The sequence below is a fragment of the Lathyrus oleraceus genome, chromosome 6 (assembly GCF_024323335.1).
Source record: "Lathyrus oleraceus cultivar Zhongwan6 chromosome 6, CAAS_Psat_ZW6_1.0, whole genome shotgun sequence".
NCBI classification, from domain to species: domain Eukaryota; kingdom Viridiplantae; phylum Streptophyta; class Magnoliopsida; order Fabales; family Fabaceae; genus Lathyrus; species Lathyrus oleraceus.
In genome coordinates, this window is record NC_066584.1 from 28781644 (window position 1) to 28801790 (window position 20147).

Consider the following 20147-nt stretch of genomic DNA (forward strand, 5'->3'; position numbering starts at 1 on the left):
TGATCCTGACAGATCCATCAATATCTTGAATAACATCTCTAATAGTTCTGGCCTCAATCTTTTCAGATTTAACCACATCCTGTAATATCCATTCTTGAGGGAATTTTTCTATAATATCCGAAGCAGTCAGTATTTTTGGGGTCATAACATTGGACCTGCTAAGATTTGCTTCAATAATACAAGTTTCATTTCTTGGAGTAGTTTTGAGTGATTTAAAATCATAATTAACATTAGAGACTTTGTAGGTAATTCTACTAATAACGTCAATATTGACAACTCCAGGATTAAAATTATCACTTAGACCCTGGACGTATATAACTAATGAATTTTTAGTGAATTCATCAGCCAAGCTCATAGAGTAATTGGGATGGCAGTTAAAGTAGACTGGACCATCGTTAAGATTTGATTCAACTATAGCAATAGTTGAATTATGAAAGTCTTTAATTCTAGTGTCTCGAAGAACTAGCAATATAGGGGTGTTTAATCCTAGTTTATGTAATGGTTTTATAGCTATCTGAATTAATCCTAGATGGATATAGCGATAACCTTCTCTATAATGTGTTTCTAATAATTTTTTATTTAACAAATTAATAGTTTCATGCTTGTTACTAACAGACGTAGCGGATTCAACAGTATGAATAATCTTTTGACTTTTAAAATCAAAAGTACCAATTTTATATATTTCTTTAAATTTAATTTCTGGCATAGACCAGTTAACTAATCTATTTTCCATTTCCTGAATTTCTAATTCTTGGTTTTGGAAGGTATCTTGATTTAATTCAATTTTATCATTATTTAAGGTAGCAGGAACCAAGGTTCGGTTATTAATTTTACTCCGTGAACTACACCCTAATTCACTAAAAGCCTTGATGATTTGAGACATGGTTTTAAAACAATATTTATACAAATAGCTTTATTTAATTGAACTAGTTATTCTTCAGGTTTCTCACCCAGTATCTATCTCTATCCTCCCCCTTATAAGACTTCATATGCTTTTTTAATGACTTAAGTCTGACGCATTTAATTAAATAAGCTTTTAAAAAAGATTAAACATAACATTTTTATTAAATAAGTGAGACCATACTAAACTTAAATAGGTCAGACTATAAGCCTCTGTAGGCCGATCTGACTTATTCTCCTCAATAATGTTAATCTTTCAAATTTGTCTCATGCCATCGTATCGGAGATCATCATTAATCAATACCAATTTTGGTTTGGTATAAAACAAATATAAAATGAGGACAACTTCTTTATCCATCCGTTGAATAGTATATCTTCAATCACTTAACTAATTTCTCCGTTTCATAAAAAATATTTCATTTGCACTTTTTTCTGTCTTAAAATAATTGTCATTTTACAATATCAATGCAATATTTATTATTATTTTTTTACTATAATACCCATATTTATTAATTTTTATTTTATTCAACCATTTTTTAACTACAATTAATAAGGGTATTCTAGTAAATGACATTAGTTTTATCATCAAAATCAAACACATCAATTCATTTTCTTAAAAACAGTAAATGATTCAAATAAGATATTTTTTATGAGACAAAATAATATATGATTTTATTATATTTAATTATTTATTTAATGGTTTAAATTTTAGAGATTTCGAATACATTTTTTTATCAAGGGATTTCGAATACATTTTTTTATCAAGGGATTTCCGATACATTTTACTTTATGGATAACTCTAACGGTTTTTTAATGGGGTGAATAACAATTTTCCTTATAAAACATTATTTCCTTAATATCGGAAATTCTCTAAAATCCAAAGTGAAATCTCCAGCATTCTTTCAACGTTTTTGTCAGAAAAAAAACTTTAAACCGAAAACAACCTGTCTTAACGTAAGAGAGTTAGTTTGGTGTCCGTTACTGAATTTTGTTTCTTTTGGTGGTTAAAAGTGCAGCCACGTCACTCCCCGTCAACCTTTTCTTTCTTTCCATCAAACTCTTCATGAATACATTGCATTCACTCATTGAAGAAAACAAAACAAGCAATGCAATTGAAATTCTCACTCAACAAACAAAACGCAAAAACAATGAGAAGAATCTGGAACCTTCTCTCCGATAACAACCCTAACAAACTCTTCCAATACGCATTTTCGATCCCAACCAACTTCCGCGTCACTCCGTTTCGTTCTTACTGCGATCCATCACGCATTCCCAAGCAAAACCGTCCAGGTTCATCCCTAATCTCTTCAATTACACTTCAATTCAACATTAACAAAATCTCCAAATTCAGTTTTACTTTATTCAATTATGAAAACTGTGGCGTTTTGTTTGTTTAGGACCGCTTGTGCAGTACAAAAATCTCGTTGATCAAGGGAAGCTGCAGCATGATCCTTACCAAGAGAGTGTTGCTACAGAGCTTCAGAATTTGTTAGCTAGGTTGGAGAATTATGAGAGAGAAATGGAAGAGTATCATGTAAGTTTTTTAATTAGATTTCTTTATTTGTTTGTGGCTTTTTGGATTGTGTTTGAATTGGTACTTGTGTACTTTGTGATAGGTTAATCTATCTAATTGGGAGAAGAATAGGGAGAACGAGCGGCAAAGGATACTCATAGAGGAAGTTGGGAAACAGCAGAATGAGGAGGATTGGTGGAAGAGATTGAATAATAAAATCACTGAAAGATGGACCACTGGGTAAATTTTTAGTCAATTTGAAGTGATTTTTGTTCAACTAGATGCTTAAACTTTGTATATTTTGAGTCAATTTTATGTGATTTCGATTCAACTAGATGCTTAAACTTGTATGTTTTTCACTGATTATGAGCATTTTTTAAGTGAAAATAGTGTTTTTGAATTTGGCTTGTGTTTCCTTGATGCAAATTCGGCTTGCATATTTTGAATCAATTTCAAGTGATTTTGATTCAATTAGATGCTTAAACTTGTATATTTTTCACTGATTATGAGCATTTTTAAGTGAAAATAGTGTTTCCGAATTCGGCTTGTGTTTCCTTGATGCGAGTTCGGCTTGCATATTTTGAGTCAATTTCAAGTAATTTTGATTCAATTAGATGCTTATACTTGTATATTTTTTGTTGATTATGAGCATTTTTGAAGTGAAAATAGTGTTTTCAAATTCGGCTTGTGTTTCCTTGATGCAAACTTACTTCTATTTAGGTAGATTGTATAAAATGTGTTGTGTATTTATTTGTTTGTTACGAATGCAGGAAAAGACCCGAGAATGTGGAGTCAGGGGTAGGAAAATGGGTGTCATATCTTAAACGTGAGAAGAAGCTGGATTCACTAGTTGGTCGCCGCCCAAATGCTCCTCCAGCTCCCAAAGGACTTTACATATATGGCAATGTGGGCAGTGGTATTTACCTTCTTTTATTTTTTGTGTGGGTATATCATCTTCTCCATCTATAAGATTTTTAAAATTACACTGTACTTTCCTGTAATTTTAAAAATAGGACTCCCCTCTCTTAGAAGATAAATGGGTTACTCCTTATTTCATTTAATGACGACAAGTTTCTTAGGGTCCTTTTTTTGTCTTTATGTTAGTCTCGACATTTTTGGCATCTTGTTTTGAACCTCTATTATTAACTGAGACTTAAGTAAACGAAATGAAGGTTTTTGAAGTCTTAAAATGATAGTAGGAGTCTTTAAAACTTCATTCCGTCTTGTGAAGTTATAAAATTAACAAGACATTCAAAATTAATTGCTATTGAAAATTGTGAAAAGAAGAAAAATTTCAGAGATGATTTATTCATAGTTGCCCACCAGTCGCCTTGCCTAATAGGTGATGTGTTTATGTAAAAATGAGCTAAAGTATGACAAGTTTCATCTCTTAGGGGAGAAAGGTACAATTTTATAATTAGAGGGAAGAGCAATATAGTTTAGGGAAACAGATTCGGTGACTTTGTGGCGGGTAAAGTCACCGTGACTGTAAAATCACTGCGACTTTAGTATAATTTTGGTTTTTTGAAAAAATAAATAAAAGAAGAAATGGAAGATAAGATGAGAGAGAGAGAGGGGAAAACAGGAGAGAGATAGAGGCAAAGTTATGCTAACTTTGCCGCCTTAAAGTTACTGAAATGTGATCCATAGTTTAAGCAGCTCTCAAGGTAGAGGTCTATAATTTAATCTTTTCTTTTTCAACTGATGTGTATGTTTACCAATAATGCTAACTTAGAATGGCTTGATTGAATTTCTAATTATTGTATTGCTTAAAGTTTCTCGCAGGTTCATTTATGACACTTGTCATAGTCAACATTATTTGTTACCTTGTTTCTCATTTTAGCCTTACTTTTCCGGTTTCTTTTCTAACGATTTGCTCGCATTTTTAATGCTGAAGGGAAGACAATGCTGATGGACATGTTTTATAGTGCCACTGAAGGAATAGTTAAACATCGAAGAAGGTATCACTTTCATGAGGTGGGTCTTACTGCGCTTTGGGGAATAACCTGAATACTTGTGGTCAGGTTATAGATGTCATCGATGTTATCATATGTAACATCTTTCTATAGCAAGACCATTAATCAATGTTGTGAACATAGTGCTGAAATGGATAGACTTAATACTTTTTCCATTCGTTTGCAGGCCATGCTTAGAATAAATGAACATATGCACAAGATATGGAAGAAACAAATGGAAGAGAAGCCTTTGCAGTCAGGCATTGCTGGTTGGATTATGAATCTTCCCTTCGACACTAAAGCTAAAGAGTGGCTGGCTGCAGAAGAAAAATACAAGCAAGAGGTGCAAATGAAAAACATTCTTCCAGCTGTAGCAGATAAGTTTTTTCTGGATCGAGATGGGGACAAAAAGGGAGCTAACATTTTGTGCTTTGATGAGATACAGGTTAAGGAAAATGATTACATTGTGTTATAATGTATTCCCCACATTTGTATACTAAATTTTATATTTCCACGTCCTTATTCGCAATGCTGATTTAACACTTGAGGAATATTCTCTTATATATTAATCTGTTTGTGTTTCCGGTGAAAACTGGGTGCATCCTCCTTCGCACTGGAGTAGTTTTTCATGATTAATTTTAAAGGATTTTATGGAAGTGTCTATTTGGTGTAGTATGTGTTATTTCATCAGGTTTTTTGGTTAGAAACATATTCCCCACCCATATCTTTACTTCAGTTCCAGATCATAACTATCTGGTGCAAACCCAATGTAGGCTTTGAATACCTCTGTTCTAAGTTTCAGTTGCATCCGTTTTTGTCCCTCCTTGTCTTATTGTTAACATGATTGAGCTCCTTCTGTATCATATCACTTTTTTTCTTCATACTTTAACTTTTAAGTTGCAATTATGATTGTGTCTTAATTTTGACGCTCTTTATTTCAGACTGTTGATGTATTTGCTATTGTGGCTTTATCTGGAATTCTAAGCAGATTGCTGAGTAGTGGAACTATAATTGTGGCTACAAGTAATCGAGCACCAAAGGACTTGAATGAGGTGTGTTCTTTATTAGTCAATCTTTTTACTTAAGGTGTTACCATTTTCCCTTTTTACTCAATATTGTTACTGGGGGTTGATAAACTATTAGACTTATTATTATGGCAGTTGTGGGCAGCTGTGTTTTTATTAATTGTTAGTTATGTTATTTATTTTAGGAACAAATCGAGAAAGGAAATGAGAAAGTGGGTATGGGATAGTTATATAGTGGTTATGGGACGGAGACACCAAGCTCTCTGATTTTTAGGAGGGAGAGACCAAGACTCTCGAATTTCTTGGATAGGAATTGTCTCGTAGCAATAGTTTATATCTTTCTTTAGTTTATGTGTGAATTATGGATTCTCTTTAGTGTGTGTATTTATGTTTTTGTCGTAAATGTATGTATTATGCCATCAATATAAGTCAGTTGCGACAATTAAATCGTATTTGGGTACCAGTTTCTAACACAAACACACTGATGATTTTTTTTTTTGAGGCTCTAGATTGCAGACCAATTGGAAAAGTGCTTAATATTTGTTTATTGATATTTTCTTCAAAATGTCTTTTTTTTGCAGGCTGGTATGGTACGGGAAATCTTCCAAACCCTTGTCTCCAAATTGGAAGAACATTGTGATAAGGTGTTGGTTGGCAGTGAAATTGACTACCGTCGTTTTATAGCACAGAGATCAGTAAACCGGGTGAGAATTAATCTGCCATTTTCATCACATTTATCTTAACCACAGAAATATGTCTATGTCGCCATGTGATGTCAGTATATTACTCTGGTAGAATTTTTTGTCAGCCATAGTAGCGGTGGAATTATATCCAACAATAAACTGATCTACTTTTCCTCAAAAACTTTTTAAGATCTGCATCTCTAGCAATTTTATTTGCAGTTTTGCCTGGTCGTTGATTTTTATACATGCAAATGTGATGTCACTAGATTTCATAGTAATAGAGTAATTTTTGTAAACTATCCAATAATAATTTGAATATTTTTTCCAAAACCAATAATTTTTTATGATATGCATCTCTTGGAATTGTATTTGAGTATATTGTCGTCATTGATTTCTTATATAAATCATTTACCTTAGATAGTTACTGAAGTTATTAAAAGTAAAATTTAAAAATTGATAAGTACAGAGTACAATAGAGGGGAAATCATCAATAGTTTGGGTTTTTAGCTCTTGGCTTTGTATTAACTATCAAGGGGAAAGCAAAAGCTTCATTTCTGATGGTAAAAATGTGTGCATTGGCAATTTAGGGACACATGGAATGATACAATATCGTTAATGGTCCATCTATAAATTCATGTCATTGTGTATATACCCTATTTGATGTAGGGATGTAGGCCATTTCATATTGACTTTGATATTGGTTGGTTTTTGGTTTTCTTTAAGGTGTGTAAACATGAGTCGTGATGGTTAGTTAACCCTAAAAGAAAATTTGTGGCTCTTTTAGTTAGGTAGGTACATGTGCATTAATAGAAAAAGTGATCATTAGTAGTTTACTTTACATCAACAGTTCAATAAAACAAAACAATGCATATAAATAACTTTATCCAATTTATGAAATACCAGTTCAATGTAAACATGGCTTCTTTATCAAATACAAAGAGCTATGATGCTGCCAACTTTACAAATATTGTGCAGCCAAAATGCTTCTACTAAACAATATAACCATAGCATGGAAACTAGAAAGTTCCCAAGTGAGGACACTTCCATGTTTGATATCACCAAGCTCTACCTGTAACCAACGATATTGGGCTTGTTGCGTGGATATAAACGGTGGATGGACCATGGTCTGATCGATAGACTTTGATACCATATTAGAATTAGAGTTTAACCTAACTCATTCCTACAAAACCGGATTGTAAGGCGAGGGGTTTCTCTGTACAAACTATTACACAAGCTCTATCTGTAACCAATGTGGGACTTGAGATTTTTCTAATACAAAAAGTCGACTACATGTTTCTATTCATGCTGTGTATTCTGATAGCTGCGTTAACAACGTGTCCTATTATGCTTAATAGAATTTGAACATATGGGAATTTAAGTTGGTATTAGATATGCAGGCACACTATTTATGGCCTATTGAAAGGGAAACCATCAATGAATTTGAGAAAAAGTGGCTCAACGCAACAGGCCGATTTGGAGGAAATATAATCTCCACCACCATCTCAGTGATGTTTGGAAGGTAATAGGTTTTCCATTTAAATTTAATTCTGTCAACCAAGGATGCATAATAAACATGAATCATATAATTTTTTGTGACAGGACTCTTGAGGTTCCTGAAAGCTGCGAGGGAGTTGCCCGCTTTACATTTGACTATCTATGTGGTCGTCCGGTATGTTCTTTCTCTTTGTTCAGTTGTGGCTTAAAGTATTTTCTCCTAGAAAATATAGTTACTAACATATCGTTTGGCCTGGGGGAAATGAATGCGAAGGATTTATGAGATTGAGAAGCAAAATTCCTCCTCAGTCAGTTTTTATTCCCCTTCAACATTGGGGAATTTGGAGGGGAGAGAAGATGAGTTCAATTTTTTTTTTGAAACGTTGACTAAAATATCCTTAAATAAACTCTATTCTTCTCATCAACCTGACACCAATATGCTATTTATTTTTTCTAGCCACCGCCGCCACTGTCCGACCAAGGTTTTGTCTCCACTCTTATTGGTTAGGCTTTTGTATCAAATTAATCATCCATATTTTATACCTTAATCATATTTAGGAAGTCTTTATTCTTTCTCGTCTCCTTCTTTTGTGTAAACCCCATAACTTCAACAGTTGGAAACAAATTGAGTTCTAAGTTTGAGTTTTATAATGTTAAGCCAGTGTTATTAAACTTGAACTGGTACTTGACTCAGTCAGAGTACTAGATTGACGAGTCACTAGTAAAACAAGTTGGTCACTGGTCTAGCCGCATAAATGAGAGGTGTTTTATTTGCAAAATATTATATTATAGATATTAGATATCCTATATATAATTTATTTATCATAATAAAAATGTACTCGTGCCTTAGTGTGATGGTAAAAGTAGCTAAATCTAATTTATTGGGTTGCCAGGAAGTAAGCTCTCTCTCACTAACTGTTTTGATTTTCAGTTGGGGGCAGCAGATTATATTGCAGTAGCTGACAACTATCACACCGTTTTCATATCTGATATTCCAGTGATGAGTATGCGCATTCGTGACAAGGTATCAATTTAAAAAGGTTAAGTTGGCCTCAGATGTGTTTATAACTGCTTGATGTATTTAAAGAAGACAAATTGTGGGTTAAAACTTGCTTTCTTGCTCTGCTTCTATATTTCCTAAGTTATTCCTAAAATTCAATGCTTGAAATTTGTATGCATCAGCCTAAACATTACACTTAATACACTTCTCTTTCTAAATTTCCCTACCTTATTTTGAGCAAAGAACATTTTCTACTTTTTAGGCACGGAGATTTATCACTCTTATTGACGAGTTATACAATCATCATTCTTGTCTATGTTGTTTGGCATCCTCTTCGATCGATGAATTATTTCAAGGAACTGAGGAAGGCACACTTTTTGACTTGGAGAGGTAATTTTGTCGGTCTGTATGAGATTTATGATGCATTTTGTCTGTGTATGAGATTTATGATGCATTTTTTATTACAAAGTACAAATGCTTTGGATCTGCTGAAGTAGTGCTGTGATAATTGCATTTACCTTTTTTGTCACTTAACTGTCAATATATAAATCCAGTGGTTGATACTGATGCTTGTTGCATTATAGCTGAGAATAGGTGGTTTCAAATTGGAAATATTTACGCTAAATTCCCAATTCTAGGTTGTTTGCTGATGTTGTTGCTTGACAAACCCATTTAAAAAAAATTATTGTAAAAACTTATCATAGATATTTGTTTCCTCAACCAACCATGTTAGGCCTAGAGAGATAAAGATAGGACTTGGAAGGTGTAATCTCCAAGAGCATCAAACAGTTAGAGATGTTTAGACTGGACAGAGTTGTTATCAAGATGGATATTCTGTTAAGATCAGTTATAAAATAGGGGAAAATGTATAAAGAGAGGATTCAGAAGCATTGTTAGGAGAAGCTTAAAACAGAAACTTTGTTAAAATTTACGCAAAGAGCGCACGGACTCACAATTTTGGTAGGTGAATTTTCCTACCAGTCTCAGAGCCATTTGCATCAACTGCACTCTATTTTGAGGCTGTAGAGTGCAGATCTTCTCTTTTATAGATGCAAGAGTGTAGGCTGTAGAGTGCAGATCTTCTCTTTGATCGGTGAACTTTCCTACCAGTCTTAGAACCATTTGCATTAACTGCACTCTATTTGAGGCTGTAGAGTGTAGAGTGCAGATCTTCTCTTTGATAGAACCATCTGGAATATTATAACTGAAAATGGGGAAGAATCCCCTTTGATTACTCTTGAATCTGAATTTCTTGTATTATTATGTGGAAAAAAATACACACATACATATATATATATATATATATATATATATATATATATATATATATATATATATATATATATATATATATATATATATATATATATATATATATGTCTAAGCCTCCTAATCAACCCTATTAATTAAGAAAAGATTTAATATAATAATATCCTAATTGATACTACTAATAAAAACAGTAGATGTAGAATAATAATAAAACAATATCTCAACACTCCCCCTCAAGGTGGTGCGTATACATCATAAGCATCCATCTTGTCACATATGTATGTAATCTGAGGTCAGCAAGTTGATCCTTGGAATTAACAAAGGAGGTTTTGATGGTCCCAACGGTAATCTTCTCTCTAAGAAAGTGACAGTCGACTTCTATATGCTTTGTCCTTTCATGAAAAACTGGATTGGAGGAGAGGTGTAAAACTGATTGGTTGTCACATACAAGTTCCATAGGACCGACTTCACAAAAGTGAAGTTCTTGTTGTAAATGTTTTAACCAGAAGAGCTCACATACTTTTAGTAAATGTTCCATGGCTCGATACTCAGCTTCTGTACTTGATCGAGCAACGACGTTTGTTTTTTGTTTTTTCATGAGATCAAATTCCCCCTAATAAAAACACAATAACCCGATGTAGACCGTCTATCACTTGCATCTCCTGCCCAATCAACATCTGAATATCCAATGATATCAGTGTTGCCCCTATCACAAAAAACAAGCCCTTTTCCAAGTGATCCTTTGATATACTTAAGGATTCGAATAACTGCCTCCCAATGGTTGTCACAAGGAGAATTTAAGAATTGGCTTACTACACTGACCGGAAAAGATATATCAGGTCTAGTCAAGGTAAGATAATTCAATTTTCCTACAAGTCTTCGATATCTTTCTGGATCAATATATGGCTCCCCCTGATTAGGGAGAAGCTTTACATTAGGATCCATAGGCGTGTCAACTGGTTTGCAGTCTGTAAGACCCGTTTCTTCCAAAATATCAAGAACATACTTCCTTTGAGAGATGACAATACCTGACTTTGATTGAGCTACCTCAATTCCTAGAAAGTAACAAAGAAGACCAAAATCTTTAGTTTGAAAATTCTGAAATAAGTGTTGTTTTAAAGTCTTGATACCCTCAAAATTATCACCCGTAATTACAATGTTGTCAACATAAACCACTAGATAAATATATTTATTGGAGGAGCATTTGGTGAAAACAGAGCGATCTGATTCACACCGGTTCATCCCAAATTGTTGCAACACTTTACTAAATCTTCCAAACCATGCCCGAGGTGATTGTTTCAAGCCATACAAAGACTTGTGTAATTTACGTACCCAATTACACTCCTCCTGAGCAACAAACCCAGGAGGTTGCTCCATGTAAATCTCCTCTTCCAAGTCACCATGCAAGAATGCGTTCTTGATACCAATTGAAATAGAGGTCATTGTTTCATGGCAGCCATGACTAGAAAGAGGCGAACATATGTCATCTTCGCAACAGGAGAGAAAGTATCACTATAATCTTGACCGGAGACGTGAGTGTATCCTTTTTCCACTAAGCGAGCTTTCACTCGATCTGTCTATCCATCAGGACCAACCTTAACATTAAATATCCACCTACAACCAACAACAGATTTTCCAAGTGGGAGACGAACAAGCTTCCAATCATGATTAGATTCTAAAGCTGACAATTCATCAAATATTTCCTGTCTCCACCCTGGATGGGATAAAGCTTCCTAAATAGTTTTAGGAATAGAAACAAATGCAAGTGCAATAACAAACGCATAATAGGTAGGAGATAACCGGTGATAAGACACACAATTATAAATAGGATAAAAGGTTATAGGTTGAACGATTACCTTTACGGATGGCAATGGGCAAGTCAGGAGACGGGGTCGGAGCAGGGGTGAAGGCACTTGGAATAGGAGCTAAATCATGTGGTCTCAACCTTCTCTCATAGGTAATGCCATACCGGTTCAACAGAGGTGGAGACTTGTCATACCCAAAAATTTATCCTACCCACCACAATTTTCATCTGGTGCATGGCCCATATTCATGTGCATACATCCATACTTAATCATTTCATTTGCATTAGCATTGTTCAAAACAAGAGGACGGACATCATGGATTCAAGGTAAATTGTGTGTACTTGATGAAAGTTAGGATTTTCCAAGCATCTTGAGGTGTGCTCAACCAAGTTAAACCCTAATTCCTGATTTTTTCATCATTGATCCTTATGTGGTGCATTTAGGTTTGAGGATTCATCTGTATCACCATGATCAACCAAGCCCAAGTAAAACCCTAATTTCTGATTTTAGCATTATCATTCCTTGTGTGTGACATTTAGGTTTGAGGATTCATCTGCATCATTTGGTCAACTTAGTGAACTCAGTCGCTTGATCAACTTCATTTATGGGGTGATCATCTGGGTCATCACATTTGTGTGATTGGGATTGAGACCTATTTCATTCATGTTCATATTTCAAATTGCATGGTTCATAAACCCTTAATTCTCGTACAATTTTCAATTCATTGACATTATTCATTTGGTCCTTCATTCTAAGGCATTATGGTTCACTCCATTACAAGGTACATTTTATTATTCAAATTGGCATGCAATGTTCAAATTGAGGTTTCATTGTTCATTTTAAAACCAAGTTTAGGTGGGAAGTTGGTTACTTGGAATACAAGTCTCATTTTTTTATCCTTTTTAATCCAATCATTTGCATTCAATAAATCCATTTCATTTCGAAATCCATGTGCATTCAATTCCAAGTCCATTTGCATTTCAAACAAAGGGGAATTCATTGCATTACAAAGTATCATTACATCATTACACCATGAATCATTACAAACTATTGACTTTTTGGTCAACCGGTTTTAGTCAACCGACTAATTCTACCTATCCTAAACCCTATTTCTTGCATTGCTTTTCCTACAAGTCATCCATTTGCTTGATTCCTCAAAATCTTCAAGGATCCACATTATTTAATGTTGCCTTCATCATGTTCCCATGTTTCTTCAAGAATAAGCCACATGATGCAAGTTACTTTGAAGACTTTGTCCAATCCTCTTGTGTGCATACCCTACAAAACATTCCAAATATTATCAATACACACGTATTTTCTACTCGGAATTACGGAACTCTGATTTCCTTATTGCACTATAAGGATGCGTAGGCACAGGATTGCGAGATCTTGGCGAGCACACTAATTTAAAACCTTATTTTTCTCTCCATTAAGCAATAGCAAGTAACCTTCAGATAACAACACCCATTCGCACTAAAAACAAGCAAAGTGGTTCCCGTTTAGTACAACGGATGCAAGGGGTGCTAATACCTTCCCCTTGCATAACCGACTCCTGAATCCGCTCTTGGTTGCGAAGACCATTCTTTTGGGATTTTATCGATATTTTCCGGCGACTATGTATTTTTCACGACAACTGACGACTCTGCCGGGGAGTCTCATAAGCGAGTCAAGCTCAGTTTTGCCTGTATCCTTTTGTGCTTTGGTGCATCTTTATCTTACTTGCTTTCACTTATCTATTGTTGTTATGCTTCATATATTATGTATATATTATTCTGCTCTTGTGTGATGGATTTTTGATGCTATCAGGTGATAAGCCTAATACCCAGGCTTGAAGAGTACACCTGAGATAGATTGAGAGCTCCGTACTGACTTGTCGGATGTAGTTGTCTTGATGGGAAGGTGCGAAGATCCCGCCTAGAGTAGATTCTTTTTGAAGTATTGTTGGCATGTAAGTCATTTTGCGTTGACAACCATTCTTTCAAACGAGATTTGTGACTCTAGGGACCTTTAGTTAACTTGTGGCTTTTGAAGTTGATGGTGATCTCACTTAGAGTAGATCCTCCCGAGAGTATCGTTGGTCTACAAGTCATTTTGTGATGACAACGATATTTTCGCCCCAGGATCCATGACTTTAAGCATCTTCATAAAGCTTTAGTACTCACCTGTGAGAGGACATGGGTTTCTTGCAGGAAAATTAAACTCCAACCTACCTTGAATCTTTTGCAATTCAGTCCAGAATGCACCGAACCTTTGATTCTATGATGTATTGCATATCAGTGCATCATTTGACTAAAAAAAATACATTACATAACATTGCATAGCATTGCATTCTTCACGCATCTGTCAACTAACATGCATATCTTCCCAACAAGACAAAACCTCATATCACCTTCTGTTTCTAACCAGCTAGCTGACTACCCAACATACGTTTTGAACTGGAAGCGTGTCTCAGATCACTATGGAAGAACTTCAGAGAGGTCAAGAATCATTGAGGGTGGAGGTTAACCAACTGAAAACTCAAATGAGCTTGATTATGGAAATCCTGGAAGCAATGTTGAGAAAGGAAGGCAATCCCACACTAGCTGCCGTAGCAGAAATAGTCACTCCTGTGCATCTTCCTGGCTCCACCTCATATCAGGAGATGCCTCACGGATATCATCCACAGCCCGGACTTCCAAGATTTCCCTATCAACCGTCATTGTCGGTTCCCCAACTAAGTCAGAGGAACAAGCGCAGAATCAGAATTAGTATCCAAATCAGCAGCGAAGCCATGCTTCAACAAGGTCAGAAAAGGCCAAGGAGGCCAGAGAGACAGTTTGATCCAGATCCTATGTCATACAGTCGACTTCTCCGTCACTTGCTCAATAGCTCATTGGTTCAGCTAAGGGAAGCTAAGTCTCCTCCAACACCCTTCTTCCAGGCTACGATATGAATGTTAGGTGTGAGTTCCACTCCGAAATACCTGGACACGCACTCGAGGATTGTAAGGGTTTCAAGTACAAAGTACAGGACCTGATTGATGCAAAGACTATCGTATTCACACCAAATGGCTTGGACATATTGTACAGTTATATACCTCCGCATGAAGGCACATCTGCAAAACCATAACTATCGCAAGTGGAGACAATGATAGATCTGAAGAAGTTGGAAGAGTCTGAAAAGGATCCCCCGAGGACTATCACATCAACTTCTGCAAGCAGAATTACTCCCGCCTATGGATGAAAAATAAGGTTGATTACGCTGGTGATCATTTTGTCATCCAATCACTTTCATTTGTAATCTTTTTTGTTTGTTAAATGTCCATCACTTGTAAAACTCGTTTGTTTTCAAATGATTTTAATAATGAAATAAATATGCATGTTTTGAATCAATCCATTCGTGTTCACTCCTATTTTATTCATCTGTATCAAACTTTTGTTTAAGCAAAATCAAAAGAAGAATGATGAAATCGAAATACACGAAACTACTGGTTGTATGCTTTTGAGTAAAACTTTGTTGACGACGTAAGGCATTGTTTCAAATCCCTTTTATTCAAAAGCATACAACCAGTATTTTCGTATATTTCGATGTCATCATTCTCCTTATGATTTTGCTTAAGTAAAAGATTGATACCGATGAATTAAATATAGTGAACACGAATTGATTGATTCAAAACATGCATATTCATTTCATTATTAAAATCATTTGAAAACAAACGAGTTTTACAAGTGATTGACACTTAACAAACAAAAAAATTACAAAAATGATTGGATGACAAAATGATCACTAGCATAATTAGTCTTATTCTTCATCCACGGACTGGAGTTATTGTGCTGGCAGAAGTTGATGTGATACTCCTCAGGGATCCTTTTCAGACTCTTGCAACTTCTTCAGATCTATCTTTGCTTCCACTTGCGCTAGTTATGACTTTACAGATGTGCCTTCATGCAGAGTCATGGGACTATACAATATGTCCAGGCCATTTGGTGTGAATACGATAGCCTTTGAATCGATCAGGTCCTGTACTTTGTATTTGAAACCCTTATAATCCTCGAGTGTGTGTCTGGGCGTTCCATAGTGGAACTCACACCTAACGTTCATATCGTAGCCTGGAAGAAGTGGTGTTCGAGGAGGCTTAGCTGAACCAATGAGCTATTGAGCAAGTGACGGAGAAGTCGACAGTATGCCATAGAAATTGGATCAAACTCTCTCTCTGGCCTCCTTGGTCTTTTCTGGCATTGTTGAGCATGGTTTCGCTGCTGATTTGGATTCTGATTCTGCGCTTGGTTCTTCTGACTTGGTTGAAGAACAGAAAATGGTTGTTGATAGGGAAGTCCGGGTTGTGGATGATATCCGTGAGGCAGCTCCAGATATGAGGTGGAGCTAGACAGATGCACAGGAGTGACTATTTCTTGTCAACAGAAAAATTGGCAATAATTAGCTAATTATTAGAAATAATTTTGTTGAGATTGTACATTTATTTGTAATAATTATTCTCTTAATTAGCTGTAAATGTACATAAATTTTGGGGTATGACAAGACTCATCTATCACAACGGGTGGACTAGACTCAACCGGCTCAAAATAAGGAATAGGCACAACTTGATCTAAATTAGTTTCAGGGATACCTGAGTTGGGAAAGTATGTTACGTCCTCAAAGAATGTAACATCTGCAGACGTGTAAAAATGATGTGTAGAAAGAGAGTAACACCGATATCCCTTTTGAACGCGTGAGTAGTCCAGAAAAACACATTTGATGGCACGAGCAGACATTTTATCATGATCTGGGGACAAATCATGAACAAAACAAGTACATCCAAAGACACGAGGGAAAACATAATATAAGGGATCTGTAGGATGCACCAGGGAATGAGGAACCTGATCATTCAACACAGAGGATGGCATTCGGTTAATTAAATACCCGGCAATAAGAACAACATCACCCCAAAACTGTAGAGGTAAATTGGCATTTAGCATAAGGGTACGAGCAGTGTCAACAATATGTCTATGTTTTCTTTCAGCAACACCATTTTGTTGAGGCGTATGTGCACAATTCGATTAATGTACGATACCTTTGAAGTGCATGAAAGAGTTGAAAAACAATCAGAAAAATATTCTTTCCCATGAAGGACAAACACCATGAACATATTGTCAAGCTTTCTCAATATCTTTGTAATATCATCACTAATTGGCATAAGTTTGAGACCATCAATAGTAGATTGAGCACTGATGAGATATTCTGATAAGTCTTGATCATTCATCTGAAGAGTAGCCAAATTGCGGACCGATACATACATTCTTTGAATATCGTTAGCATAAAGGTTTTTAGCCTTCTGCCAAACCTCATAACATGATCTATACGCACGAAAGAATGCCATAAGATTTGGTTCAATAGAATTCCACAACAATGATACAAGTTGATAATCAGCGGCTTCCCAATCATCTTTTATCTCTTTATTAATTTCAGAAATCTTTTTAGTAAGATGGTCTGACAGACGCTGTCCTAAAAACCATAACTCAACCGAAGCATACCAATTCAAATAGTTCTTATTACCATTTAATTTAGTCGTGGTAATAACGGGTGTTCCTTGAAACGCAAACGAAATAAGACTCTTTTTGGGAGGAAGTTTAGTCATAACGGGTGTTCCTCAACAACACCATTCTTTGGGCTTGGAAGTTCAGTCATGATTTCAACACCACCAACTAAAGAACTCTAGATCGCGGAAACAACACAAGAAAAGATAGGGTTGTGAACCAAGAAAAAAATAGGGTTTTGAATCAAGCTCTAGATACCATCTTGAATCTTAATTTCTTGAATTATTATGTGAAGAAAAAAAATAAAAATATATATATATATATAAGCTTCCTAATCAACCCTACTAATTAAGGAAAGATTTAATACAATAATATCCTAAATAATATCTTAATTGATACTACTAATAAAAACAATAGATACAAAATAATAATAATAAAACAATATCTCAATAATTACAAACAATGGCAGTACTTCGAGGGTTTGCCTAGCTCCCAATGCCAAAAGGCCATATTCCTTTCAATGAAAAGATAATCTCCTTTCTAATCCTCCTATCTATTTATAGGAAGCATGCCATATTTTGCCTGACTACCTCTCAACAAAACTACCAACTACCCATTAACTAATTAACTAACAAACCAACTACTTAACTAATAAGTAACAACTTCTTAACTAACAGTAGCAGACCTATCACTGTCCTTCCTATAACTACACCGCATGCAATTAAATGATTGCTACATAATTTTCCTGCCATATTACTAAATTCAGACCTGTTACTTTCTTATTTTTCATAGTGTACCTGAGCCACAGTTTAGGCTTGTTTCCTGCCTGATCCAGAAGCTGGCCCGTATTTGGAGTTTGGGCTCTAGTTATACAGGATTGTTCTCCTTGCTCACTCGTTCTCTAATAACAGATACACTATTTGATAATTCATTCTTCAATTAACAAAATCTGTCTCTTCTACATTCTGTTACTCTTTTGCTTCCTCTAGGGATTCACAGACCAGGTATTATTTTTGCCATTATGTAGCATAAATGTGATACATGGCAAGAAGGGAGGGTTTTTGCTCACACTGTACCAGAGATCCATGTTTAGTTACTGCTTTTATTTTGTGAAGTTAGGTTGTGTAGAGCCCAAGATGATTGTAAAAGTGGTTTTACTCATTGAGTTAAGATGTTGGAGACCACGTATCCTGATTTAAAAGGTACACCCCCAGTGTGTTTCCAAACATGGCATAGAATTGAGGCAGACTTAAAAATAAGGAAATTATCAAATTCTTTGTAAAATAGATCTTCTCTTGACAATTTGTGGTTATAATTAGTGTTTGCATATGTTCTGTTCTTTGGGTCTGACATTCTTTATATTGGAAGATGATTCTGTTAATGATGTATTAACCAACCTTGACTGTCAGATTTGCTTTTGATTGAAATTTAGTTGTCTTAATTAAATGATGCATTGGTAACTGAACCTCCCTACTCTCGTGGTTCCAGTTTCCAGTTTGAAACAGAAGCTGAAGGCAGTAAACTCCGCCGTGATGTCTTAGCAGAAGGCAACGTGGGCTCAGGAGGTACCCCTGTTGGCATCACATCCATACTATCTGGTCAGGAAGAGATGTTTACTTTTCAGAGAGCTGTGAGTAATGACCATTCCCGTATTTCTTTTTCCTCACTGCAAGTACTGTAGTGGCATTTCTTAGTAAATTTCCTTGATTTAGTTCCCATTCATGTTTCCTACTTGCTGGTGAGTTTAACATATACTAGATTCTCATATTTAATGATAAAGGGTGCTAAATATATAATGATTTCGGTTGGAAGTTCAAGGAAACTGTGAAGTAACGCGTGAACAACTATTCACTTTTTTTTGGTTTCTCTTAGAAATCAAAGTGGTTATAAAAGACGTAGTTAAAACTCAAAACAAAGGACGATACAATTTATACATATCACAGACAACAGACTTGTGCAATGGAAAGCATAATTTGCATCAAGTGGTGAGTTAAATATTTTGTTGTTGCAAGAGTGCATTTGGTGTATGGTCTTTCTACTTCCAGACTTGCTAAAGAACCATCTTCTAAGAGTATGTTTCAACAGATTTGACATGTCATATTCTTGACGGTCTACTGTGTCAAGTTTATGATAGAGTAATGATGATTTGACAGACTCTTTTTGGGCCTCAAAAAACTTCTCCAGAACTGCGGTTTTATCCAATGGCTCGAATAAGTGTTTGTAAAGGATTTGAGGATAAATCTGTGCAGCTATCATTACTATATTAGAATATATGCAGCTGATTAATCTGTATTGTAATTTATCTTGTAAACTAAATTTCGAACAGACTAGTCAGTTCTAAATGTGCTAATTCTGTGTCCTAAATTCTTTATTATATATTGCTCTGGAGCTTTGAAAGATTAACTAAGAAGAAAATATTAACATTGGTTTTTCTCTGTAGGTCTCACGCCTGATTGAAATGCAAACTCCATTATACTTGGATGGAGTTAGTGACTTTCATCCTTATTTTCAGAGGCATCATAAAAAAAATTGTGACAGCTTACTGTCTGAGTCGTCATCATTTTGAAAGTAAGTTTTTGTATTCTACTACAAAAATTATTTTCTAACACCAAATTGACTTTTCTACAATCTATTGTGGATATTCGGGCAATAATTTACTTATTATCAGCAATAAGCACAAGAGATCAAGTTAGTGTTAGTGATATTAATATTGAATACTGATTGTTTATTCCTTACAGCTATTTCAAATAATGCATTGTACTTATGAGAAAGTTCTTAATGTACAAATCCTGAAAGACTCAACCTTATCTGAGTAGTTGTTAGCTGCTATGATTGATCAAGTTAAAGAATACTACGAATAATTGTTAATGGAAAATAAAACAAGTGATGCCTAGAGCAACCACACTGTTGTATCACATAATAAGAAATTGTTCCAATATATTTTTTGTATTGGTTTCCATTTTATGCTCACTTTGGTGATTAGCTAAGAT

General features: G+C 35.1%; 1 protein-coding gene across 4 annotated transcripts; it reads left to right on the forward strand.

Moving 5' to 3' along the window:
• The first annotated feature begins 1842 nt into the window (after window positions 1-1842).
• LOC127091100 (uncharacterized) lies at window positions 1843-20116 on the forward strand. 4 transcript variants are annotated; one of them, XM_051029647.1, is made up of 15 exons: window positions 1843-2190; window positions 2298-2434; window positions 2517-2653; window positions 3184-3329; window positions 4311-4390; window positions 4556-4813; window positions 5310-5420; window positions 5975-6097; window positions 7474-7595; window positions 7676-7745; window positions 8502-8594; window positions 8833-8960; window positions 18646-18787; window positions 19598-19725; window positions 19896-20116. In XM_051029647.1, the coding sequence occupies exons 1-14, from the start codon at window positions 2007-2009 to the stop codon at window positions 19721-19723; spliced, it is 1857 nt and encodes a 618-aa protein (XP_050885604.1). In that variant the 5' UTR covers window positions 1843-2006; the 3' UTR covers window positions 19724-19725; window positions 19896-20116. The 4 variants fall into 4 exon arrangements, 3 of the variants coding, with proteins under 3 accessions (XP_050885604.1, XP_050885603.1, XP_050885605.1); XR_007791873.1 differs by lacking the exon at window positions 18646-18787; XM_051029646.1 differs by having other exon boundaries at window positions 19598-20116.
• Window positions 20117-20147: the final 31 nt, after the last annotated feature.

What these genes read in the sequence shown, in the direction of transcription:
- LOC127091100 (XM_051029646.1), top strand. Translation starts at nt 2,007, where the DNA reads ATGCAATTGAAATTCTCACTCAACAAACAAAACGCAAAAACAATGAGA. An exon ending in ACTGAAAGATGGACCACTGG is followed by an intron (nt 2,654 to 3,183) that starts GTAAATTTTTAG and finishes TTACGAATGCAG; the next exon opens with GAAAAGACCCGAGAATGTGG. An exon ending in GAAGGTATCACTTTCATGAG is followed by an intron (nt 4,391 to 4,555) that starts GTGGGTCTTACT and finishes ATTCGTTTGCAG; the next exon opens with GCCATGCTTAGAATAAATGA.